Source organism: Myotis nattereri (genome assembly GCF_964212035.1).
Source record: "Myotis nattereri genome assembly, chromosome: 12".
In the NCBI taxonomy this organism is placed as follows: Eukaryota; Metazoa; Chordata; class Mammalia; order Chiroptera; family Vespertilionidae; genus Myotis; species Myotis nattereri.
The window spans coordinates 3,191,796-3,219,613 of NC_138087.1; the positions used below are offsets into that span (position 1 = coordinate 3,191,796).

The 27,818-nt window shown below is 40.6% G+C and overlaps 2 protein-coding genes across 3 annotated transcripts in view; one reads left to right on the plus strand and one right to left on the minus strand.

Annotated features, from left to right (window-relative positions):
- CENPP (centromere protein P) overlaps positions 1 to 27,818 on the plus strand; it is a gene marked incomplete at its 5' end in the record, with an annotated part of 260,881 nt that overhangs the window by 62,008 nt on the left and 171,055 nt on the right. The window lies entirely within an intron of this gene.
- On the minus strand, positions 960 to 23,621 carry OGN (osteoglycin). The gene is made up of 6 exons (XM_081103212.1): positions 23,402 to 23,621; positions 21,167 to 21,260; positions 8,801 to 8,959; positions 6,315 to 6,517; positions 2,768 to 2,863; positions 960 to 2,033 (listed from the first exon to the last, which is right to left on the minus strand). Exons 1-6 carry the CDS (start codon positions 23,549 to 23,551, stop codon positions 1,863 to 1,865), a joined length of 873 nt encoding a protein of 290 aa, XP_080959338.1. The 5' UTR covers positions 23,552 to 23,621; the 3' UTR covers positions 960 to 1,862.

Here is a 27,818-nt window from a genome sequence, read left to right on the forward strand (position 1 = left end):
TAAAGGGAATATTTATATGCTCAGTGAGCTTCAGTCATTGAGAAATGAGGCATGCACACAAAATAATGAGAAAGCAGTATAATAGTCATGATTATCAGTTACTGAAATAAAATACATGAATGAGTTAATAAGTGTTATGAGGTAATTATTATGGCCTTAAAAGATCACAGATTGTTTAATGAAAAAGTTTTATTTTGGGGTCAACCTTGAGAAATTGGGGAAAAAATGAAAAACAGATAGGAGGTCATTCTAGGTAGGGGAAAAATGTAAACAAATGGAAGCAAATGCTTAAAAATAGGAATAAGTATTTGTTCGTTCTGGGAATAATATACAGAAACCAGCTTGATTCTAATGTACAGTTTATATTGGAAACAATGTCAGTAATTTTATTGTTGTTGTTAAGCCTCACCTGGGGATATTTTTCCATTGATTTTTAGAGAGTGGAAGGGAGGAGGAGAGAGAGAGAAACATGGACATTGATTGCTTGCCTCCTGCACAGGGCCCGGGGATCGAGCCTGCAACCAAGGCACATGCCCTTGCCGGAATCCTTCAGTCCGCAGCCAATGTTCTGTCCACTGAGCCAAACTGGGTTGGGCCAATGTTGATAATTTTTTTTTTTTTGCGGTAATTTTTATATACACAGTTCAGTCATGTTTCTGAAGCACTGATAATTTTGTATGTAACTCCAAAATAATGTGGAGATAAAGACTTTTGAATGGGGTTTGGACAAATGTAAAGTTACGTTAGAAACTAATCTGACAGCATTGTGTCATCATAAGTCTTCACTATTAGATTGAAGATGAATTCTCACCATTAAATGTATTAGTTGCTTATGGATCTATAGAAAATGTTCCTCAGAAGCTTTCTTGTGAATATAAGGTCTGTTTGGGTGAACGGGGATGTGTATGGGCGGATGGGAGGGTGGTATGTAATAACACCATGGAATTCATTTGGTTTTTATGTCTTACATTCGGACAAATTTATTGATAAGATTCCCCATTCCTGTAACGTAAAAAGAAAATGTTTTGCAGTATTTATCATATTTGTAAGCCTTTACAATAGAGAACTTTATAGCTATTTTCTGAGAAATGGGATGGACTTTATTTTTTCCTCAAGCATACTGGTTTTTATCTGCTTGGCTTCTTAAAATATTTTATACTAGATTCAGAATGTTAATGTGGAAGAAAGAGAATTCTATACTGTTTTACTGAAACCTTTAACTGTGTGACTACAAAGCAGAATAACATTGAACATTACTATATTAGCTCTTTATCAGAGTAAAATTATACTTTATTTGGAAAGTTTTACCTATGAGACTATACCCTATTTCTTAGGCTAAGTAAAAAGATAATAGCTGCCTTAATAGAAAGAAAGAGTTTCTCCTTCATAATGAATAATGTCTGAATTATAAAAGAAAAATGGGAGATCACTGGAAATATTTAGCTTTTCAGAGTTTTTGGAATGTCAGCCTTAACTACTTTTAGGGATCCAGTAAAGGCCAGAAAAGACAAACAGTTGAAAGTTTCTTGGACTTATCCATTTACTTCATTAGTAATAGAAATAATGCTTCTTAATTTTGGGTATTTGCATAAAAACATACCTTTTAAATGGCGCTCTACTATAGACTACAAAGATTTTGTAGTACTGTTTAAATATTTTCTCATTACCTTGTTTTAAACTTAGAGATTCAGACTTACTTATTACTTATATGTAAGCTTTTGAACATACTTGCTTAAAACATAAAATTCCTTCATAGTGGGAAACAAAGTTAATATTAAACAGGTATTTATGCTCCTTTAGACATTGTTGAGATAGATTATAAGTATGTGTGTGCTTTACTTTATATGCTGCACTAATAGTGGTTAAAAGTATGAGCCTACAGGTAATCTTTTTAAGCAGATAAAACTGTTGGGATGCTTTCCCAGGGCGATGGGATTTCCCTCCAAGCGTATCTCTTCAATTCGGTTCCGAATATAACGGGTGTCATTAGCCTTGCAGAATGTATCATCTGTAATTGAAGTTATGTTGTTAAACTGGAAAACAAAAGGGAGAAGATATTCAGATAGCTGAAATCAATCTTTTGTATGCCATGCAATGGGATCTCAGAATATTTTATCTAAAAAGTGATTTTTAAACTACTGTATTGTACATAGTGTGTATCCATCGTCATGGTAATTAAACCCTCTCTGCAAGGTCAGCCTTTACTTTTAAGTCTACAGCATGACTTTGGAAGAACAGACAACTTGCTATTATACTAGCTGGAAAAATGTATCCTATTCTAGAGTGTCAGCGCAAAATGCATACTATGTCCTTAAGTAACCTTTACATAAGTAAAAAGAACAAATAGGAATTCTTATAATGCTGAAAGATCAATTTTAGTTTATTTTTATACCCTCTTCACTTTTCTTTACCTTAAGTTGATGCTGAACAGTAAAGTCAGTTGGAAAGGCTTCAAAAGCAAAGATTTATTGCTATTTAGAGAAAGAAACTTAAGCCCGAGGTTTAAGTGTCCCCCAACTTCAAATCCATGTGCCAGGTTAACTAGGAGACACTGCACAGCTCGGGACTAACACCCTCTGAGAGCAGGCCTCAGACCTGGTGTAGCAAGTGCTCTGGACAGAACCCGGGTTGGTGGGCAGAGAGTGCATTGGGCTCATAGTGATACTTTTGATAAAATTTACCTGTGAATGTGCGTTTTATAATGAGCTATAAGACTGATCGTTAGTAATTTAAATTAAAGTCAGGTATTTGAAAGGAGCAGTCCTACCTGAAGATGAATTACACGTAGGCTTTCTGGTAAATTAAGAGGCACAGATTCCAGCGCGTTGTGGTCCAAATAGAGGAAGGACAGGTTACTCAGTTTCTGCAAGGAAAGGCACTTTTACTTCAGTGAGGTCAGTCATTTCTTCATAGGGTTCCAGTGCTACACACTCATGTATGTCCACATGGATATACAAATTGGTACTGACAGAGACATGTCCGTACTATTTATCATTGCTATTAGAGTGTTTTGGCTTTGGGGGTATTTTTGGCCTCACAAATGGTGTACTTTGTCTCTTACGAAGGGCAGTAGACCCCTGCTGGGGACCCAGCGGTGCCCGACTCGGCCCTCACACCAGTGTCTGGGGCCCTTTGACTTTGTCTTAGGAGCAGCCAATGGGACAGTCCCTATACAGGATTACAGGTGGATCCTGGTGCTCTCATAACTTGTCTTGAACCTCCAGAACTTCCCATTTTAGGTCCAATTTATGGCAAAATGAATATTCCTAAGAGGTGTATATCCTTGTTAGTAAGATGTTTCCCAAAGCTATTTATTAAATACTTTTTTAGTAAAAAAATCCCCCCAAGGGTTTGATATCATGACCAGTAACCCAGTTATCTATACTAATAATAGAGGAATATGCAAATTGTCCAGGACGCCGTCACAGTAAGAGTATCAACCGAACAGCAAGGCTGTGTGGGGCGACAAGGCTGGTAGGGGGCTTAGTGAGGGACGACCAAACAACTGAACAGCAGGCTGCGTGGGGCAACTAGGCCAGCAAGGGGGGGCAATTGGGGATGACCAGGCTGGCGGAGGGGCAGTTGGGGGCGACCAGGCTGGCGGAGGGGCAGTTGGGGGTGACCAGGCTGGCAGGAGGGGCAGTGAGGGGCAGCCATGCTGGCAGGGGGAGGCAGTTAAGGGCAACCAGACCAGCAGGGGGGGCAGTGAGGGGCATCCAGGCAGGCAGAGGGAGGCAGTTGGGGGCGACCAGGCTGGCAGGAGGCAGTTAGGGGTGACCAGACCGGCAGAGGGGGGCCATTGGGAGCAACCAGGTTGGCAGGGGGGGGGGCAGTTAGGGGCGATTAGGCCAGCAGGCAGATGAGCAGTTAGGAGCCAGCGGTCCCAGATTGTGAGAGGGATGTCCAACTGCCAGTTTAGGCCCGATCCCTGGGATTGCCCTAAACTGGCAGTTGGACATCCCCCAAGGGGTCCCGGATTGGAGAGGGTGCAGGCTGGGTTCAGGGGACCCCCTGTGCACGAATTTAAAGCACTGGGCCTCTAGTTGAGTATAATTTTATAATGATTTCAAGATGTAGTTTCCCCTGACATTAATCTTTTACCTTATCTCTGATGTACATCCTGTAGCAGAATTTGCAAATTTTAATTTTTTAGAATTAATTTGCTGTTATTGATATTTCCTTAGCATTTCATCATTCACCATATGGACCCCAAGTTCCTGTCTTGCCCAGGGGCCCTCTTCACTTGAGGTAGAGCAGGGATGGGTACCTCCAGCCCGAGGGCCCTATAAGGCCTGAAAATCATTTGGTCTGGCCCTGCCAAGGCATTAGGGGTGAGTTAATTAAATGTTTGATCCAGTATAGCAGGATAATGTTTAAGTTAATAATTTTGTGTGGCCTGCAAATGATATTATAAATATCCACATGGCCCTTGGCAGAAAGAAGGTTCCCCACCCCTGGGTTAGAGTAACCGGATTTACAGTGGCTTTTGCAGCCTAGAGTGTTAAGCCAAACTGCAAGGTAGCTGAGTTTATCATTTCCATGTCAACTTGTCATGAATCCCTATTGTAATGCATGTGTAAAATGCAAAATATTCAAACATTCCTTTTTGAGATGTTGATCAGTTCCTGTAGGTCTTTAAAATGCCAGTTATTCAAAGGCTTACTGGATAGAATTATTTATCTTCAACTTACAGGGGTTTTTGTTTTTATTTATTCTTTCAAACATTTTTATTGATTTCAGAGAGTAAGGGAGAGGGAAGAGAGAGATAGAAACATCAATGATGAAAGGGAATCATTGTTCGGCTGCCTCCAGCATGCCCCCTACTGGCGATCGAGCCCACAACCCAGGCATGTGCCCTTTACTGGAATTGAACCCAGGACCCTTCAGTCCGCAGGCCAATGCTCTATCCACTGACCCAAACCAGCTAAGGTGGTTTTTGTTTGTTTTCAAAAGTCCCCTAAATCCATTAAATTCTGTGAAACTTTGATTTATCTCTAGTATGACCCTTAAAGTAGAAAGAGGGTCCCTTAATTATAGACAGAAATAGGAGAAAAGTGGAATATTTTTACATTTTCTGACACATATGTTTGTGGATAGATTGTACATTGTGTGATTATCATTAATTTATGATAATGAATATTTGATAGTTTTAGGTGCTTATCATTACAAGCTACAAACCTTCTTTTTGAATGAGGTTTTCTCTTGTCAACAATAGCATGATCCTTTATCTGGGGTTCCTTCCTGGGCTGAGATGATTACTTCTCCATAGACTATGCATTTCAAGACAACCTGGCTACCAAAGTCACACACCTTCCCCTTTTCCTGTACATACATTTCCTTGAAATACTAAATTAAGAAAAGTAATTTTTACTACATAGATAATTTTGTTTTTGGTGCCATCATGGGATTCAAAAGGAAGGCTATAAAATTTTATGGTCTAATATGTTGAAGTATTAAAATTAAAATTCACTTCTATAACTTTATTTTTTCTGGCATTAGTAAATTACTCATATTGTAAGGAAAAAGGCAGGAAAACTCCCTTTTGTAGGTCTTGGTTCCATGCGGCTGTGAACCATCTATACTAATAAAGGGTAATATGCTAATTAGACTAGACATTTTGTGGACGACCTTTTGGTCGTCCTTCCTGACAAGGCCCGGGGTGAAGCAGCCTGTGGTCCTGGCCGCCTGCAGCTGGCCTGGGCGAAGCCGGCCCAGGTCCCAGGTGCTTATGGCCAGCCAGAGGCAGGGATGCCCGGGTCCTGGGTGCCTGCGCCTGGCCGGAGGAGGGAAGCCTGGGTCCTGGGAGCAGGGGCTGAGGCAGAGGCGGTTAGGAGTGATCAGGCCAGTAGGGGAGCAGTTAGGGGCGATCAGGCAGGCAGGCAGAGGTGTTAGGGGCAATGAGGCAGGCAGGCAGGTGAGCTGTTAGGAGCCAGCGGTCTTGGATTGTGAGCGGGATCCCGGCCTGCGAGAGGGCACAGGCTGGGCTAAGAGACCCCACTCCCCCATTCATGAATGTCGTGCACCCGGCCTCCACTGTCTGTTTAAATAAGTATTTGCTTTGTAAGCAAGTGAAAAATATGAGACACAAAGTAGTCCATGAAATAAGATAAAGATTATATAATTTTGTGAGGCACAGGCATAAATGAGCCTAATGGTGTGGCTATTTGTTAGGTAAATAATGTCTTCATTTATCAAATTAAAATTATCTTAAAACATAAAACCAAATTCTAGACCAGAACTTCTCTTTCTTTTATCATATCATCCCTGGCTGTATAAAACTGATACTGTATTCAGTCATACTATAAAATACTTACTTTGAATGTATTTGCTTTGATTCCTCTACTCTTGATTTTGTTGTATTTTGCATTAAATAAAGTAAGCTTGGGAGGAAGAACTGGAAGTTTCAATAGTTGATTTTCAGCTAATGTCAGTTCTTCTAACAGAGAAAGCTTTGAAAAAGTAGTGTCTTCTATATCTTCAATCAAATTTCCCGTAAAATCGAGTCTTCTTAAATTAGCTTGAAGGGGAAGTATACAGAAAATACACAAAAATAAGAAGTTAAATTTTCATTTGTGTGGACTGAAGAAAAGTATTTAACAGGTCATTCAGCCATATTTTTAGTGTCTAGTAGAGTATCTACTGTTAGTAGCTCAAGAAGTTTTGTTGAATTAATGCTGAGCATCTATTCTGTGCTTTCACTGATGGCCTTTCTGACTGGAGTCTAGAATGACAGGTTCAGAAGAGAATTTAGTAGAGTCCTACTGTATTCTGAATTTTCAGGATGCTCAGGCAGTTTGAAAGAAATTCTTGTTGCAAATCATGGAAAATAAGCATTACACTTGATTGAATAGAATCACAAACTTTTTTGCTGGCATGTTGCATTGTCATTGTGGGTATGTTATCTGAATTGTTCTATGCCTTATTGGTTGACAACAGACAAAAATGCTTCTCATTATATGGGACAGTCATGTGTATAAAATTACCACAAACACTGAATTAGTAAATATGGAACATTATGGCTCCCAGGGGAAATGCAGGGCTAGGTTCCTTCAACCCTCTGATCACACATTTTCATCAGCAATCTATACATAATTGTATGTGTGTTTCTTTTTATAGACTTCTTCTTTTTTTTTAACTGATTTCAGAGAAGAAGGGAGAGGGAGAGAGAGATAGAAACGCCAGTGATGACAGAGAATCGTTGATCGGCTGCCTCCTGCACACTCCCTACTAGGGATCGAGCCTGTAACCTGGGCATGTGCCCTTGACTGGATTCATACCCATGAGAGAGATATAGAAACATCAATCTGCAGGTCAACGCTCTATCCACTGAGCCAAACCAGGTAGGGCTATAGCCTTTAGTATATACTGTTGATACATTAACATTGAACTCAATAGCCATCAGCACTGGAGCTCACACGTGAATGAAGGTTGCTAACACATGTATTTTCTTCACAAGGCATATCACAGCCAGCCTTCTTGCATTTAGGAACACTAGACAGCACTTTAGCACCACACTTAGGGGCCATTTTAAACAGCAAACATCACAAAAATGTGAAACTGTGGCACTAAGACTGAACAGGACTGGTTCACAGTATGAAAGCAGAAACAAAAAGTCAGAACATCACCTTCAACCTCTACTGGCTAACTCAGTTGTTTTTGCCACTGTGTATGTGTCTGCAAATGACTGTGAAAGTGCTGCAAATATTGATTTTTGGGATTACAACTAAATTTTAGCAAGTCAGTGAGTTTGAAAATGTGGAATCCACAAATAATGAGGAACAACTATACTTCAGCCAGTGGGAGTCACCAGAACGGCATGAATCCAGTTACTGTTAATCTTGTACATGTGTAGTGGGGCGGGGCCAGTGTACATTTTTCGGTGTGATTTTCCTCAGAAGCATTTGACAACATAGGCATCTAGAAAATTTATGAGGGATTAGTGATCCAGGACTGGGACTAGGCTCTGCAGAAGACAGAGGATTGGTTTGCTAGGATGCCAGAAGCCAAGATTGCGAATGACTCAAGAAGGACACCAGCTCTACTAGAATTATCTGAGAAGTTTGGTTGTTTTTGATGATGCCGGGGCCTCTCCCCAGACCTCAACCTCTGGGGACTTAGGGCCTGCCTGGTATTTAAAATATATTTTTATTGATTTCAGACAGGAAGGGAGAGCAAGAAAGAGATGGAAACATCAGTGATGAGATAGAATCCTTGATTGGCTGCCTCCTGCACACACCCCCACTGGGGATTGTGCCCACAACTGGGGCATGTGCCCTGACCAGGAACCGGACCATGGTCTCCTGGTTCATAGGTCAACACTCAACCACTGAGCCACGCCGACCAGTTCCTGACTGTTAATTTTTAAATGCTTCCCAGATATTTTAAATTATGCAGTCAGATTTAAGAACCGCGAGTTAAAGTAAGGAAAAGCAGTTTCTGTGCTTTTACAGTGAAGGTAGAAAATAAAACATTGTAATTGAAGAAGCATCCTGATTATATTGGTGCTGCTGACTAGCAAGTGGATCTTGAAGTATTGGGGTTGAGAAGACATAGTTTGCCTATATGGAAAATGGGCTGTCAACACAGACACCAAAACCACCAGTAAAGAAAGATGGCAGAGGATATCTGAATGGAAAGGAGATTCATCAACAAATCAGTGAATTTTTGTGAAATGTGGCAGATACTTAAAATACACCTATACACCTAGATGTGATAGGCCATGAGTACCTAGAATTTTGTGTTTATAGGAGTTAAATACTAGCATGATTTAATATTAATATCTTATTTAAAACTAACTTACGTATTTCTGCAAAATCTTTGGCAGTCAGCTTTTTAATTTTGTTGAATCGTGCATAAAGATAGGCTGATTCCTTTGGCAAGGGTGGTACAACTTCAATGTCAACTTCTTCACAGTATACAGAGCCACTTAAACACACACACAGCAGGCACGTGGGCATTTCTAATTGGGAAAAGTCATAAATGTATAAACAGTAAGAACATTTGGCCTCTACTGGCAAAGTTATTGCTATTATGAATGTTATTACTGATTTGAAAAGATATTTTACAGAAGTGTAGGTGATGGGAAAGATACCATGATTATGATTGCTAAAGACCTGCATTATAACTGATAATTCACCAGAATTTATTTTAGATTTTGTAATTCAGTCTTTTTTATTCTCTGCTTTTGCATTGATTCTTTAATTGCTGAATTGATCGACAGTTATATTTCCTCATTTGAATACCAGAAAAAAATTGTAAAGTAGGACTTAAGGTAAACAGGAGCTTGATTTATTCCTTGGTGTGGCATAAACATATTTTAGATTGATGACAGCTAAGGAGTTTAGAAACTACTGGTTAGATAAGCAAACTGTTAACTTGAAAATTAGAGTCAGTGTAGACACTGTTGAGATTCCATGTGACTCTGCTGTCATCCATTGCATTTATTTGTCATGCCTTTTTTTGTCTCTTTTAACCTGGAACAGTTTTATTAGTCTTTATTTTTCACCTCTTTTTTGAAAATTTTTTAGTTTAAAAAAAATTATGTTTTATGGTATATATTTTGCAAAATGTCTTTTTATTAGGATTTGTCTGAGGCTCCCCATTTGGGGCAGGAATACCATGGAAATGGTGTAGGGTTCTCAGTGCCGTGCATCAAGGCGCACAAGGTATCTATTTGTCCCATTCCTGACAATGCTGTCTTTGGTCACTTGCTTCATTTGGTATCCACCATGTTTCTCACTCTGTAAAATAAATGTTTTTCACTTTGTAATTAATAAGTATTTTTCAGAGAAGTACTTTGAGATTTTAAATATCTGATTTGCCATTAAACTCTCATCCACTACTTTTATCATCCATTGATGATAAAACCTGAATTGTTTATCAGTAGGATAGTTGGCAAATAATGATTTTCTAAATCCATCATTCTTTCTATACTTGTTCGTTGGCATTCTGGTGTAAGGTGGAGCATTCCCTTCTTGTTTGTTTGTTTATTTATTTATTTCTGTCAGTATGAACTTACGAATTCCTTAACCTATAGGTCATAATACATTATCATAACATTTATTTTTATAATCAAACTAGAGACCCAGTGCATGAATTTGTGCACTGGGGCGGGGGGTCCTTCAGCCGGGCCTGGGCCCTCTTGCAGTCCAGGAGATAGGAGAGGCTCCCGCCACCGCAACTGTGCTCGCCAGCTATGAGCCTGGCTCAGGGCTTCTGGCTGAGCGGCACTCCCCCATGGGAGCATGGGGGAGACAGCTCCTGCGTTTAGTGTCTGCCTCCTGGTGGTCTGTGTGCATTATAGCGACTGGTCATTCCGCTGTTTGGTTGATTTGCATATTAGCCTTTTATTATATAAGATTTTCACAGATTAGCCAGTGAGAACTCTTTTAAGCTTTTTTATCCTGCCACAGCTTTTCTGTGGTTAGCACATTAAGCGCCATGTCAGTCACCGGTGACTGAAACAGAAAGGAAGACAAAACAGGCTTGGCGCTTAACGTGTTAAATGACATACAATAAATTGCACATATTTAACTTCTATAATGTATACGTTTTTGGCATTTTTATATACCCATAAAACCATTACCACAATTGAGATAATTAACACACCCATTACCCCCAAAACTTTCTTACGCCCTTTGGTAATCCCTCCCTCCCAATCTTATATTGAAAGAATCATGTGTTATATACTCTTGTCGGACTTTTTTCACTCTGCATAGTTACTGTGAGATTCATCTGTTGTTGCTTGTATCCGTAGTGCATTCTTCTTTATTACTGAGTAGTATTCCCTTGTTATAGTTATATTTTATGGACATTTCAGTTGTTTCCAGTTTTGGGGTATTTTAAAGAAAGCTGCTAAAAATGTTCATGTACAAGTTGTGTGGACTTAATGCATTTGTTTTCTGGGGTAAATACCTAAGAGTAGAATGGCTGGGTAGGTGTATGTTTACCTTTTGAAGAAAGTCCCAAACTATTTTCCAAAGTGGCTGTGACATTTTATATTCCCATCAACACTTCATGAATGCTCCAGTTGCTCCATATCCTCACCACCATTTTGGTATGTTTGGAGTTTTTCATTTTAGCCACTCAGGTAAGGTGGGTTGTGGTATCTCATGTTTTAATTTGCATTTTCCTAATGACTAATGATGCCAAGCATCTGTTTATATTTGCCATCCATGTATTTTCTTTGGTGAAGAGTCTGTTCATCTAGCTTATTTTTTAAATGCAATTTTTTGGTATTATTATTGAAGTATAAGAGTATATTATTGAATTATAAGAGTATATATTATAGATATGTCATTTATCAGATTTATGTTTTGCAGGTATTTTCCTCCAGTCTGTGGCTTGTCTTTTTATTTTATTTTAGTTTTATATATATTTATTGATTTCAGAGAGGAAGGGAGAGGGAGAGAGCGATAGAAACATCAATGATGAAAGAGAATCATTGATTGGCTGCCTCCTGCACACCCCTACTGGGAATGAGCCCATAACCAGGGCCTGTGCCCTTGACCAGAATCAAACTTGGGACCCTTCAGTCCACAGGCCGACGCTCTCTCCACGGAGCCAAACCACCTAGGGCTCTTTTTATTTTCTTATCAATGTCTTTTGAATAGCAAACATTTTTAAGTTTAATGAAGAACAGTTGATTCATTTGTGTTTTATTTAAGGAATCTTTGCCAACCACTAAGTTTCCATTCTATGTTTTCTTTTAAAGGTTGTATAGCTTACACTCTTTATATATTTAAGCATAGAGTCCATTTTGAGTTAATTTTTATATGTGGTATAAAGAAGGGTCAAAGTTTATTTTTTATTTTCCTATAACCATCTGCTTCTTTCAGCACCATTTTTAAAATAAATTGTCTTTTTTTTTTAATTGTATTGGCATCATTGTAAACAATCATATTGTGTAAGTCTGTTTCTAGACTGTGTTGTTTCATTGATCTGTTTGTTTATTTTTGTGCTCATATCACAGTATCTTGATTCCTATACCTTTATAATAAGTGCTGATATTAGGTTGTATAAATCCTCCAATGTAATTCTTCAGTGTTGATACGACTATTCTAAGTTCTTTGCATTTCCACATAAATTTGACAATAAGCTTGTTAATTTAAAAAACAGGAAAGCCTCATAGATTTTTAATTGTTATTGCATTGAATCTACAGAAAAATTTGAGAAAAATTGACATCTTAATAACTTTGAGTTTTCTGATCATTGAACACACTGTATCTATTTATAAGTTTAGGTCTTCTTAAATTTTTCTCAGTATTGTTGTCTAGATTTTAGTGTGCAGGTCCTTGTACATCTTTTGCAAATTTATACCCAGATATATTTTATATTTTGATTAATTCTTTAAAAGTTAAATGTTGCCATTATTATTTGAGTACTTATTTTCTGGCTTGGTAAGATGTCCCAGACCAATCTTGCCTTTTCCCTGGCCCAAGCCTGACATTAGTTATTTCTTCAAGGAGTACTGGTTACTTTTAATGGAGAATAGTATTTAGAAACCAAGATTTGGGTGTCGATATGCTCCTTGCTACTGGAATCTCATTACTTCTAGGCTTTTCCATCAGAGAGAGCTAGGAAATGTATGCATGCATATTTGTCTCTCTCTCTCTCTCAATATGTAATAATACACATACATACACACATGATACATATGTCCTATCTCTATATATAAAAACCTAAGTGACCGTTACAATGGAATGATCAGTCGACCAGTTGCTATGATACGCACTGACCACCAAGGGCAGACGCTCAAGGCAGGAGCTGCCCCCTGGTGTTTAGTGCACTCCCACAGGGGGAGCGCCGCTCAGCCAGAAGATGGGTTCACAGCTCGGAAGTGCAGCTGCGGCAGCGGAAGCCTCTCGTGACTCCGTGGCAGCACTACCGAGTGGTGGCAGTAGGCATATAGGCTGGGATGAGCACAAGCGGTGCAGCACCTGGCCCCGCTTCTGGCTCCTCCATGGCTGCCTGCCACTTGGCGCACTGCTACATCTCTTGGGGGGTGTCCGACTGCCAGTTTAGGCCCAATCCCCGCAGGCCAGTCGGACATCTCCCGAGAGTTCCTGGATGCAAGAGGGTGCATGCCGGGCTGAGGGACACCTTTCCCCTCTCCCCCCGACCCGCCCAGTGCATGAATTTCATGAAGCGGGCCTCTAGTATACATATATATATACACATATACATGCACGTATATTTACACCATATACTCATCCTATCTAATAAAAGAGAAACATGGTAATTAGCCGTAACTTCTCTACCCTTCCCATTGGCTAATCAGCGAGATATGCAAATTAACTGCCAACCAAGATGGCGGCCAGCAGCCAGGCAGCTGACGCGAACAGGGAGGCTTGCTTGCTCCAGTGATGGAGGAAGCCAGGTTCCCGGCCTGACGCTGCCGGCCTCTCAGCTGCTAAGAAACATTGTTACAAATATAGAAGCTAAACAAAACCCCAGAAACCTGCTTTCAGTCAGCCGGGATCTCAGAGCTGGAGTTGCAACAAAGTTTCAAATACAGAAGGTAAACAAAGTCCAGAGACCTGCTTTTAGCTGCCGAGGTCTGAGCTAAAGCTGGCTCTCAGCTCCAGTGACAGCCATAGAACATAAATAAATTCCAGAATAAGGAAAAAAGGAGAGGCTGGGAGCTTCAGTCACCCGCCAGCCTGAAAACAGCCCTCAGCCCCTCACCCAGACAGGCCAGGCACCCCAGTGGGGACCCGCATCCTGAAGGGGGTGTGACCAGCTGCAAACAGCCATCATCCCCTCACCCAGGCTGGCCAGGCACCCAAGTGGGACCCCAACCCTGATCCGGGACACCCTTCAGGCCAAACCAGCTGGCCCCCACCCATGCACCAGGCCTCTATCCTATATAGTAAAAGGATAATATGCCTCCCAGCACCGGGATCAGCAGAGCCTCAAGGCCTCCCAGCCTGGGATCAGCAGAGCCACAAGGCCTTCTGAACCCGGGGTCAGCGGAGCCGTGAGGCCTCCCGGCACCGGGATCAGTGAAGCAGCGAGGCTTCCCAGCACCAGGATCAGCAGAGCTGCGAGGCCTCCCAGCACCGGGATCAGCGGAGCCGTGAGGCCTCCCGGCCTGGGATCAGCGGAGCCACGAGGCCTCCCGAACCCGGGGTCAGCGGAGCTGCGAGGCCTCCAAGCACTGGAATCAGCGGAGCCGCGAGGCCTCCCGGCACCGGGATCAGCGTGACAGGGGGCAGCGCCCAAACCCCCTGATAGCCCTGCGGCTCTGTGTGTGACAGAGGGCGGGGTCACAACCTCCCTATCTGCCCTGCTCTGTTCGTGACAGGGGAAGGTGCCCCAACCCCCTGATCGACCCTGCTCTGTTGCCGGGAGCCGGTCCATCCTTGCTGTTTCAAGGGACCTGGCATATATGGCATACTGTTCTTAATGTTTGCTCACCTTCTTGGTGCTATGTGTTTTAACCAAGGTCACCTCTCCGAGAAAGGTTGTTTCCCCAGGTAGGGATTTCCCCCTGAAGTTAGGGAGGGAATAAAACCCCTTAACTAAGTGCCAGGTGGGTAGTTAATCACTTTAACTATGAACAATCATGCTTAAGCTACATAATCTTTACTCCCTGGAATGGAGATAAGAAACGCCCTAACCTTTGGAATAGAGATTGATAGGATTGGAATCAACTGGTATAAATACAGATGTAACAAGACAACAGGACACAGAACCTAGACACAGAACCTACACAGAACCTAGAGACAGAAGAACTTCGCTGGAGAGAACATGGCTAAAGATCCTGGACAGAAACTGGCAACAGAACCTAGAGACAGAACCTAGAGACAGAACATGGCAAAAGATCCTGGACAGAAACTGGCAACAGAACCTAGACACAGAACCTAGCGAGAGAACCTGGCTGAAGAACCTAGAGACAGAACCTGGCTACAGAACCTGGCAATAGAACCAGGCAAGAGAACCCAACCATGCTGATCAACTGAACACTGCCTCCGAGTCTTTCCCTCTTCGCGGACTCCGTCCACACCTTTGGGGACCCCTGGACCTGCTGGGGTTGGACCCCAGTACTCTGTGCCTGATAGAGGGGAGCTCCCCAACCCCCTGATCGGCCCTGCTCTGTGTGTGACAGGGTGTGGCGCCCCAACCCCCCAATTGGCCCTTCCTTGAGCGTGACTTAGGGTGGCATCGCAACTTCCTGATCTGCCCTGCTCTGTGCATGGCAGGGGGGAGCTCCCCAACCCCCTGATCTTCCCTGCTCTGTGGGTGACAGGGGGGAGCTCCCCAACCCCTTGATCAACCCTGCTCTGTGTGTGACAGTGTACGGAGCCCCAACCCCCCTGATGGACCCTGCTCTGTGCGTGACGGGGGCAGCGCTCCAACCCCCTGATCGGCCGGCTCTGTGCCTGATATGGGGGAGCTCCCCAACCCCCTGATCGACCCTGCTCTGTGTGTGACAGGGTGGAGCCGCAACCTCCCCATAGGCCCTGCCTTGAGTGTGACGGGGCAGCACCCCAACCCCCCAATCGGCCCTACCCTGAGCGTGACTGAGGGTGGCATCGCAACCTCCTGATCTGCCCTGCTCTGTGCATGAAAGGGGGTGGCGCCCCAACTCCCCAATCAGCCCAGCTCTGAGCCCGACCAGGGGCTGCGGGACAGACACCTTGGGATTGGGCCTGCCCTCTGCCACCCGGAAGTGGGCCTAAGCCAGCAGGTCGTTATCTCCCGAGGGGTCCCAGACTGTGAGGGCACAAGTGGGGTTGCGGGATACCGCCTCCCCCCCCCCCCCCGCCAGTGCACAAATTTTTGTGCATTGGGCCTCTAGTCTATGTATAAAAGCCTAATATGCAAATTGTCACTGCAGGAGTTTGACCGGGAGACTGCTCGCTCTTTTTGATGTGCGCTGACTACCACGGGTGGTGCGGAACAAAGGAAGGCCCTGGTTGGCAGCTGGGGAAGGGAGGCCCCGGCTGGCAGCCGACAACCAGGGAAGGGAGGCCCCATCCAGCAGCTGGAAGGCCCGGATTGGCCCTGATCGCCGGCCAGGCCTAGGGACCCTACCCATGCACGAATTTTATGCACCGGGCCTCTAGCATATACATAAACACACCATATGCATATATACACAACACATGCGTGCTCACACAGAGACAGACACATCTATATCTGTTTCTGTATCTGTTTACAAGCCATGAGTTGATGGTGTTATAGTTTAGCTCCACAGTGTTCATTCTAGCCTTTCTCCTTTCCATATTTCTAACACCCTTCTCTGACAGTGAGGAACCTAGCTCTCATTATCCACAGTGTGTTTGCTTTACATTACTCAGTCTTAGAACAAGCATTAAGTAGTTTCTACAAACCCACTCATTGGAATTTTAGTATGTATGTATATATTTATTTTTTAGTCAGAAGGAATGCAGTCAAAACATTGTGTTGGAGGGTTACTTGGATTAGAATTTTCCCTTTTAGTGTTTTATGTTATTCATTTGAAATGTAATTAAGTTTATATTTTTCTGTTTGTATTTCACTTTGGTTTTTTATCTTATCCTTGTTGATTTTATTCATCAGTGTATTTGTTTGTTCGTTTGCCTATGTGAAGCATAACCTTGTTCTAAAATCAAATCTGCACAATAAGGTGGACACAGAGTAGTGCCACTATCCTCCCACACAGCTCCTCATTTCCCATCCCCACTCCTTACCGCTGCTGGCCCATCTGTGACCTGTAGGTAACTAGTCTCAGTTTTTTAATACCCTTTTTGGGTTTCTTTAGAAACAAGTGAACTGATGCCTGTACTTATATCACCTTCTTTGTGAGATGAAAGGCAGGTAGATAGACTGTTGTACTTGGGTTTTTTTCATATATGTTTTCTGGAAATCATTCCATATTAGTTCAATAGAGATAATTTATTTTCACAACTGCATAGTATTCCCTTGTGTGGATATGCAATACTTTATGCGTACACTCTCCAATGTATGGAAAATTTGATTGTTTCCAATATTTTGCCATTGCAAGCACTGTTTCAATGATTTTGCATATGTATTTTCTTTTGGATTTGGTTTTATTCGATACTAGAGGCCAGGTGCACAAAATTCGTGCAGTGTAGGGGGGTGTCTCTCAGACCAGCCTGCACCCTTTCCAATATGGGACCCCTCGGGGGATGTCCAACTGCTGGTTTTGTCAGACATCCCTCTCACAATCCAGGACTGCTGGCTCCCAACTGCTTGCCTGCCTGCCTGCCTCATTGCCCCTAACCGCTTCTGCCTGCCAGCCTGATCACCCCCTAACCACTTCCCTGCCAGCCTGATTGATGACTAACTTCTCCCCTACCAGCTTGATCACCCCCAACTGCCCTCCCCTGCCGGCCCAGTCACCCATAACTGCCCTCCCCTGCCAGCCTGGTTGCCCCTAACTGCCCTCCCCTTCTGGCCTGGTCGCCCCCAACTGCCCTCCCCTGCAGGCCTGGTCCCCACCAACAGCCCTCCCCTGCTGGCCTGGTCCCCCCCAACTGCCCTCCCCTGCAGGCCTTGCCCCCCCCCACAACCCCCCTGCCAGCCTGATCCCCCCATCTGTCCTCCCCCTGCAGGCCTGGTCCCCCCCAGCTGCTCTCCTTTGCAGGCCTGGTTGCCCACAATGCCCTCCCCTGCTGGCCATCTCGTGTGAGGGCACGACGGTCAATTTGCATATTACCTCTTTGTTATATACGATTACCAAATTTTGGTCCAAAAGTGTACCAGTTTGCTTTCCACCAACAATGTATGAGATTGTCTGATACCCTGTAGCCTTGCCAATTGAATATAGTAATATGTTGTCACAGTTTTAATTTTTGTCAGTCAGGTTAAAACATGGCATTTCAATGTAATTTTAAGTTGCATTGCTCTGTGGGAGATGTTTGAGGATCATTTTTATATTAGAGGCCCGGTGCATGAAATTTGTGCATGGTGGGGAGGATCCCTCAGCCTGGCCTGTAACGATGCAAGCGTTCCGCGCCTGGCCTGGCTAGAGGCCCTCTGCGGCTGGGCACAGAACGCTTGCCTCGTTGCTGGGGTGACGACACAAGATTCCCCCCCTATTCCCCCCTCCGGCCACTCCATGCCCACTGCCCAGAGGCCCTCCACGGCCGGGGTGGAAAGCTTGCCAGGCTACTCACGCCATCTTTGTGATGGAGTGATGATTGATTTGCATATTTTACCCTTTTATTAGATAGGATCAGTTGGTGAATTATCTGTACATCTCTTTTGGCTGTTTTTCCAATGTCTTTTTTCAGTCAGATTTTTTTCCTAGATCTTTACTTTAAAAATATATATATAATTTAGAGGTATTAATTCTTTATGCAATAAGTTGCAAATATTTTTCTCAATTTTTAGTTACCTTTGACTTCACTTATGATGTATTTGCCATGCAAATTTCAGTTTATGGAGTCGAATTCATTGATATTTTCTATGGTTGCCTCGATTTGTAGGTACCTCACACCCAATTTATTTTCTAGGATTTATACGGTTTCACTTTTTACATTTAGATCTGAATTTATTTGGAGTTTTTTTTCAGTGTAAGGTATAGATCTAATTGTAGTTTTTTTCAGTTGACTACTTAGTTGTCCAAGCACCATTAAAAAAAATCATCTTTGACTCTGGTTGGTGTTTCTCAGTGGTAGACCCTAGGCCCGTGCACTGAAGGGTCTCAGATTTGATATCTGCTCAAGAGCGTGTACCTGGGTGCAGGTTTGATCCCCAGCCCAGTTGGGACACATGTGCGGGAGGCAAGCACTCTGTGTTCCTCTCTCCCCCTTCCTCCGTCCTTCTCTAAAAATCAATGGAAAAAATATCCTTGGGTGAGGATTGACAAAAAATAAATAAACAAAAAATAATCTTTGCTTCAGCGGTTTCAGGTGCTGACTTTATTATATACTAAATTTGTACATGTATTTCTGCCTGATTCTGGACTTTCTAGTCTATTCATGCACCAGTATCACACTTTTTAAAAGTGTAGAGTTTTTAAAGTATGTTCTAATGTGTATGGTACTTCTGATTCCTGCAGTTACCTGGCATTTTTCAGTATTTCCCTTGCTGTTTGTGCAGCTTTGATTTTTCCATGTGAACTTGAGTATCAACCTTATCAGATCTTTAAATAAGTTTATTGTTACGAAGTTAGAGAGCTGACATTTTTATGATATTGAATCACCTTAGCCATGCACAAGGAATATCTTTCCATTTGTCCAAGTCTATTTTTACTTTGATACTTTCAGGTTTCTTAAGATATATTATCTGTTTTGGTTCATTTTAATTTATTGTAGCAATGTAGAAATTACTATGTGATTTTTTACTGTCATGTGAAATAATGTTCTGTGATAGAATAAGAATAAATCAAATAGATAGGAACTATTGAATAGGACTTCGTAGTTATGTTTTCTATTGATTTAATTGAAATGTGCATTATAATTATTTATATACAGTCATGCACCATCTATTGATGTTTTGGTCATTTACAAACCACATATGCGATGAGAGTCCATAAGATTATAATGGAACTGAAAAATGTCTACCACCTAAAGAAGTTGTATCCTTCATAGCGTCGTAGCAAAATACATTACTCACGTATTTGTGGTGATGCAAATCTACTGAATTACCAGCACAGAAGAATAACTAACACATACAATTATGTCCATAATAAATGAGTATGTCACTGACTGATGTATTTACTACAGTATAATTTTTAACATTATTTTAGCGTGTGTGTGCTCTTTCTACTTAATGAACAAATCTTTACTGTAAAACTACATGCTGTATCACACTGGCAACAGCCTGAACCATCTTGTGTTTACTGTGTCTCGATTGCTTCATTTTCTTTTCTGGTTGATTTAATGTTGTGTTGTTTTATACAGTAGCATGCTTTACAGGCTTGTAACCTAGGAGCAATAGGCTGTATGCACCACAGGTGTGTAGTAAGCTATACCATATAGGTGTGTGTAAGCACACTCTACAACATTTGCATGACAGCATCTCCTAATGATGCCTTTCTCAGCATGTATCTCCATCATTATGCAGCACATGACTGTATGCAGATGCTCCTCAACTTAATGGTGGAGTTATATACTGACTAGAGGCTTGTTGCACAAAGAGATTCATGCAATAGGCCTTCCTTCCCCTGGCTGCCGGCACCAGTTTTCCTCCGGCACCTGGGACCCAGGCCTTTGGTCCGGCCGCAGCGGAGAAGCCAAGCCTCTTCAGTCTTTAGTCTTCAGTCTTCACTCCGGCCTGAGCCTTCAATCTTCACTCCATGCCTGTGTATGCAAATTAACCGCCATCTTTGTTGGGTTAATTTGCATAGTTGCTCTGATTGGCTGGTGGGCGTAGTGGAGTGACACAATTTGCATGTTTCTCTTTTATTAGTGTAGCTAAACTGAAACTTGAAAATATCCTAAGTCCGAAATACATTTATTATGCCTAACCTATTGAACATCTTAGCCTAAGCCTAGATAGTTTCTACTGAATGTGTATTGCTTTTGCATCATCATAAAGTAAAAAAATGTAAGTCGAACTCTCATAAGTTGATGACAATCTGTGTAACCATCTCTCCGTCTTCTGTAACTTTCTTGAGGGAAAGAGTTACATTTTATTTACCTTACCCTCAGGCTATACATAGTACATATGCTCCTCAACTTACGATGGGGTTACTTCCGGACATCATAGTGTAGCCTAGCCTAACTGAAATGTGCTCCGAACACTTATATTAGCTTACAATTGGGCAAAGTGCCCAACACAAAGCCCATTTTACAATAAAGTGTTGAGTATCTTGTGTAATTTATTATGAGTATCACTTTGGGGCCATTATAAAGTTGAAAAATTAAGTCTAAATGTACGTTGAGGACTAAGTTTAAAACTAATCGGTGTTTAATAACTGTTTCTTGAATTGATTTTACATAGACAGAAAGACAGACTTTGTAGGGGCTACACTGCATTAGCTTTGGTTGTTCCTGCATGTTCCTATTCCATGTTTCTCACTCCTAAGAGGGGGTGGGAAATGATGTGCACTCCTAACATGCCTATTTGACTTTGTTGTTGGAGATAGAATTCTATTATTTGGGGTTACTCTATTCAGAGACAAGTTTTGATTACTATGAAGACTAAAATTCCATTATAAGCTGTTTTTTAAAGCTTCTAAAAAAATAGATGATAGACTGTTCATACTTACCATCATTTTCTTTTTTGAGGGGTAATGATGTTGAACTCTCATCTTTTTGTAATTGAAGACTTTTCTCATCAGGTGTTATCATAGATTCTTTTTTCTATTAGAAAAATAAAAATGTATTATCAAGTGTGAGAAATCTAATTTTCACCATATAAACTGAGGGATATGGACAACATCTGTCTTCTCATAGTCACATAATGGCATTTACTTTATGTTTTATATACTTATTAAAATGTAAATAGTTGTTTAGCTTGATTTTACTTATACTGTGGGCTCCTTGAGTAAAAGAACCAGGTCTTTTAAAAAAATTTTTATATCTTCAAAGGCCAAACTCTGTGCTTCCTAAATGTCAAATGTATTGAAATTCCAAATGGGATCTAGGGGAGAATTCTATGCCTTGGAATTAAAGATTTTCTGAGGTGGAACCTAAAATGAAATTAGTGTCTTGAGATTATTTTTATGTGAAGTAGCTCTTTTAATTATTCATATTCTGCCATGTTGGCCTGTACTAAGCACCAGTCGTGTCCTACCTGGACAGCCCTGAGTAGGCTCTCTTTGCCGCTTCTGGAAGTGACCTTTAAGTATATATGCACGTGCATTAAGGCCTTGGAGTCCTTTCATTCTAGCCTACCCTCCACACTCAGACCACCGGTCCAGGCTGTTAGCTCTGGGAGAATTGGGGTCTTTATCATTTACTCTCTTTCGTATTCTGGGAGGGAACATGGTTCTGCCATTAGACTAGAGACTATACTGTGTGGTGCCCTAGTTTCTGTACCCTTCAGGAGCATTTTCCACTTTTAGTCTCGCTCTCGGCTCCTTCACTTTCTCGTGTGTTCTGGTTGAACAGTCCCTTCCACTCTCTTTGTATGTTAAATACCATTGAACTCTGCTCCACTTCGTTTATATTAAGATAGACTTCTAAAGCAGCATAAAGAAGTAAAACTGAGCTTCTTTTACTTATTACATGTTTTGGGACCATGGAGTTTTCAAAGTGTTCTTTTAACTGATTGATAGATTCAGATCATACATGTGAGCCAATAGTTTATTATTGTGATGGGCCTTTTTTTAAAAAAAATCTGAAGCTATAACTAGTTATACCTATCTTTTTTGTCTTCTTGTTAGCAAGAATAATACTAGCATATTAACTAACTTTGTTGACAGAAAATGTGGTGTTAACATTTACTCGTGTGTGTGTGTGTGTGTGTGTGTGTGAGAGAGAGAGAGAGAGAGAGAGAGAGAGAGAGAGAGAGAGAGAGAATGAAAGGAAAGAAAGAGGGGGGAGGGAGAGAAAGGAAGAAAGAAAGAAAAGAAAGGAAGGGAGGGAGGGAGGGAGGGAAGGAGGGAGGGAGGGATGGATGAAGGAAGGAAGGAAGGAAGGAAGGAAGGAAGGAAGGAAGGAAGGAAGGCCGGAAGGCCTTAATAACTGGACACTTTATAAATCTTTGCCATCTTATTCATACTGGAGAAGAACTTTGAAGAGACCGACATTGTTAAATATTTGGCTGCGTTTCTCATTTTTCAGTGTGTGTGTCACACTATAGGCAGGCGAAAGATACTTCTGTGATGTGTTTACTTTGTCCTTACCCAGTTGTCTGATAAGAAAACCACAAGTAATCACTTAGCCCATATAAGTGAGTATGAAAGATGTGGTAGAGTATTAACTCAAGTTGGTACAAACTGATCATCTAAATCGTTGAAGCTGATTTAAACAGAAAGCCCCATATTAAGTAGTTTTTCATTTTTGATACTGTATATAGTTGACATTTATAAATTTTGTGAAGTATTATATATACCAAAATGACAGTACTCTTCTATTTATTTTCTTGAACCGCTTCTTCCTAAAATAATAAACCTTAAGCTGGTAATTCATCTTTATTTCTCCTAATACACATCTCCTATGTTATTTTGAAATAACATAATATCCAAATATAGGGCATTGTTTAACACTACTTAATACTATAAATTCCAACTGGTCAGGGAGTATCTTAAAGTTTAGTTTTCCTTAAATATTATGTGTTGGTTACTGTAGATACTGTTTGGTTACAATAAGTATGATTTATTGAGGCATGCGTTCTTTAAAAATATAATCTTAGGGACACTTATTTTTAATTAATTTGAATCACTTAAAGTGCTTTTTCTTTCCTCTTAACCTTATCAGACACGTTCAAAAAAACAAAAGCATGCAGTTAAATAGGCTAGACTATTTTAGAAGTGAAATTTAGAATGGAAATAAGGTACCTTAATATTTTTTCCATCCAGGTATTGATCCTCATAATGTCGAGTAAATAAAATTTCTTCAAAGTTATCGGTGTTCTGCTGAGTTGGTGGTGCTGGCTTTATCAGAGGCACAAACAGTAACAGGAGAAGTGTAGACTGCAGAATCTTCATTTTAACAAAAATTAAGGTGACTGGAAGTTAATAAGCTAGTGGCCTGCTGACTGTAAGACAATACTCCTTTTTCCATGGAAGTAAAATCCAGACCATCGAAGCAATATTTAAAAGCTTAGAGGAGTTTTTGGCAGAGTATATGCAGTAGGGGCCAGAGAACAAGTATTTAACCCTTAGTGATCTTAAATTACATGCTAAACGTTTTTATGTTTCAGTGATATTCGGAAAAACAGTTTCAGAAAATGATTTTATTTCTTTTCTATCAAAAAATCCAAGCAATGTTGATAATTTTAGTTTCTTAATAATTAAGTGCCTTGAACACAGTACTTTTATGAACTTGAAATCTTAGAATACCTGTAGTATAAATGGTTAACATGAAGGCCCAAGATCCTGTCTCATGTGAGCTTAAAATATCATATTTCAACTTTGCTACTTTATAAGAACTCTTGATTTGTATTGGTATGAACAAAAACAAGTTTTAAGAAAAGTTTTAAAGTTTAAACTTTAAATTTAACATTGTAAAAAGTAGTCATTAACACTTTTAAAAGTTGTACAAAATGTAGGAAAAGCCATAATTTTAATTTTCTTAGTTTTTTCATTGTCATAGGTATCACTGTTTTTAGTTAATAGAATAGCTTTATAAATTTAAACTATGAAAAGTAAAAAAATAGTATTGCAGACTAAAAAAAGATAGAAGTTTTAATCAAGGATTAGAGAAATGTAATAGGTAAGATTTAGGCTTACTGGTGGATTTTATCTGGTGGTACACATTTCAGATTTTTTCTTAAATAATTTCAAACAGAATCACTCAGAGTTGCTGGTGCTGCATTGTAAATGCCATTCATCAAAAATCAGTGGTTAAAAATGAATAACAGGGTCGGTGATGTTTGCAGCTCTGTGTTCTTGCCTGCAATGGATATTAAAGTTATGTAATGATATACACTAAAGTGTTAGTTAAAAGTAATTGTTTGAGGTAACTGGAACATTAAAAAATTAGAGATAGCCTTTACATTTATTAAGACTGTTAGGTGAATCACGTTTTAATGATATTTAAAATAATACTGGGGAGGGGGGAGTCTACCGTTGTAGCTATTATGAAGTTTTTTTGTGGTTTTCCTCAATAGATGTTCATGTCTGCGCATAAGCACCAAGTGGGAGGGTGAATGAAGAAAGCTGTGGATTGATTTTAAACTGTTGAGTAGAATTTCAGGGCCCAGCAGCTTTAAAAGCAGTTTCCATGTGGTAGAGAGCTTTGCCAACATTCTTTCTCTAGGCTGAAAAGTAATGGCTTGCACTCGAGAACTGTGCTTACAATATTAGTAACTGTTGTACTCAGTCTCCTTATACTAATTATTGTAAGTTTGCGTTGTATTTACCTTGTAAAATGAATACTAATTTTTTGTGAACTAAGATGACATAGTTGTAAAAGCATGCTTTTCATTTTAATGTTTTCACAGGACATAAAACATCTGTTTTTGAATGAAATAAAATAGCAAACTAAAGCATAGTGTATGATCTTAATTTTATGAGGAGTAAAAATACTGTTCCAGACTATAGTTAGTTTAGAACCAAGAAATTTCCAATGTAAAAATTAGTTTTAGTTACATATAAAATAATTCAAGTGCCATAGTTAGCTTTTAAAAAGCAGCTTTGATTTATAATTTGGGGTTTGATAACAAAATATATTTTTGTTTGCTAAATGAGGGAAACTGTATAAATATTTAATATTAAATTTAAGGTTAAAGAGTCAAGTGATATTATCACTCTTTGTTGCATTTAGCAATCAAGGTAACATTTCTTTCTCCTCTAGGCTAAAAATCTAGTAAATGTGCATGTGGATAAATATTAAAAAATAGAAAATGAAAGAATACTAATTTGTTCTCTTTTTCTATTCAAAACTGGTCTAAGGTCCTTTCAAATTAAAAATTGGATAAACTAAAACTTGATATTTATGTTTTTATTTAAATGTGTATTATTTCAAATTTAGTTGTGATATTTTCTGGGTTTGGTTAATAAAAATTGTCAATTTCATGGCTTATAGGGTACAATAAAAATTTTAAAGTCTTTGAAAATATCTAATGAAACAGAAGATAATGATGAATGTAGAGAAGTGAATTGGATATATATTAAGTGTCAGATTTAGAGAATCTTAAAGATTCATAGTTTTACTAATGTTTGATACTTTGATACTTTGTGCTACAAAAAAATTTGTGGATTATAACTTTCCTTGAAAAGTTATGGCCAGGACTACACTTTGATTGGGATTTATTCATTTAGTAATAGTTTAGGGAGCAGCCATTCTCTGCCAGAACTACGCATGAGAAAAACTCCCCTCAAGCAACTTGTAGTTTGTAAATCAGCAGGAAAGTCAGCACACAAAGCATAGAATGCACAGTGGGACCTCCACCGAGAAATGTGCAGAGTTCTGTGATAGCCTGAGAGGGTGAGGTCACAGGGACTGCACCAACCTGACTTACGGAGAGAAAATAGGTGACGAGTGGGGATGGTGACAGAGGGTGATGTTCTAGGAAGGGTAGCATCGCATAGCTGGGGAGAACATTTGTTTGTTGTATATGGCTGGAGCTTGGAGGAGGGAGAGAAGTGATGAGTGGGTGGCACATATTAAGAGCTCAGATAAGGGACTAGAGGTCAGATTAAGGAGAGTTTTGTACCTTGCTAAGGTGTTTGGGCTTTATTCTATAGCCAGTGAGAGACCACTGAGAGATTTTTTTTTTTAGCTAGTGAGTAATATGATCCTATTTTCATTTTAGAAATATCCCACTAATGTTGCATTTCTGACGAGTACCACTACTTGTCTATTGTATTGGTTATGTATTACAACTTTAGTGGCTTAAAATAACATACATTTATTATCTCAGAGTTTCTGTGGGTCAGGAGTCCAGGCATGGCTTTGCCTGGTTCTCTACTTCAGGATCTTACCTGAAAGCTGCAATTAAGGTGTTGGCTGGGGCTGCACCCTCACTTCAAGGGATTTGCGTGTGAGCCCACGTGGCTGTTGGCTGAAGCTTCATGCAGTATGTGGAATTAAGAGCTTCAAGTTTCTTGCTGGATGTTGGCTGAAGGCCACCCTTAGTTCCTTGCCACGTCACCTCCTCCATCAGGCGCTCCTAACATAGCAGGCTGCTTCTTCACAGCTAAAAAGGAAGATAGTCTTGCAGTAAGATGGACATTGTAATCTTTTTAGCAATCATGCATACATAATCACATATATGCCCTCACCTTTGCCATGTTCTGTTGGTTAGGAGCAAGTCAGAGGTCACAGCCACACAGATGGGGAAATGACTACACAAGGCAAGCTTCTAGAGATATTCAGACTTGCACTGGTAAATAAACGTATCTTCTTGCCCAGAGTTAGCCAAACAAAGTTTGAGGGCAAAGTCCCCAAGACCATCCTCACACCAAGTTCAAGATTAGGGGGGGTTCCCAAAACCACCCTCACATATGATAATTTGCCAGAAGCTAGATTCATGGAGCTCACTGAAAGCCATTATAGTTGTGGTTTATATACATACATATAAGCCAAGGGATACATTAGGTAGAACATAGGAGGGTTCCAAAGTGCAGAGCTTCCATTTTTCTCAGGTGCATTACCCTCCTGGCTTTGATGCGAGACAGCAAACCAGAGAAATGCTCCCAAGCCCCATTGAGAGGTTTTATTGGGGCTTTATTACATTGTCATGATCGATTGAGTGTCCATGTGGTTGAACTCAGCATCCAGGTTGACAGATTGCATGACCCAAAGTCCCCATCCTGAATCACATGATCTTTTGGTCTCTTTCTGACATGGCCAACCCAGTATTGGGTATGACTAGTTCACCCTAAGATGTAATGTGATGACCCCAACTCTAAAAGATATTGGTTACCTCCTAAAAGCTAACAGCTAAGCCCAGACCTCTCGTGGGTGTAAAGTTCTTTACTGTGCAGTTCCAAGAATAAAACATGTTTGAAATTTATATTGTTTTCTGTTCTACAGAGAACTATTATATCCTAGTAGAAAGCTTTTAGCTTTCACTGCACCGTAATAAAAGATAGAAGTTGTCTAAGACTTAAGAGCAGGCATTTATCCAAAACTGAGTGAGTTTTCTCTATGGAGTTCTTTTTGGTGCCCCTATTGCATTATCCTTGGTGTCTTTGTAGGGGTTTATATTGTTGAAGGTGTGCGGTTGGGCAGTTTGTTCTACCTCCTAATTGTTCCTCAACAGCAGGCATGTATTGAATAGAATTGAATTTTGGAAACAAGTGTTTT

Bases quoted from the DNA above. Each gene is read 5' to 3' on its own strand.
- OGN (XM_081103212.1), bottom strand. From the start codon at position 23,551: ATGAAGATTCTGCAGTCTACACTTCTCCTGTTACTGTTTGTGCCTCTG. The intron at 6,518-8,800 runs GTAAGTTAGTTT...TTCCCCTTCAAG, and splicing joins CAAAGATTTTGCAGAAATAC to CTAATTTAAGAAGACTCGAT. The intron at 2,864-6,314 runs GTAAGTATTTTA...CTTTCCTTGCAG, and splicing joins TCAAAGCAAATACATTCAAA to AAACTGAGTAACCTGTCCTT.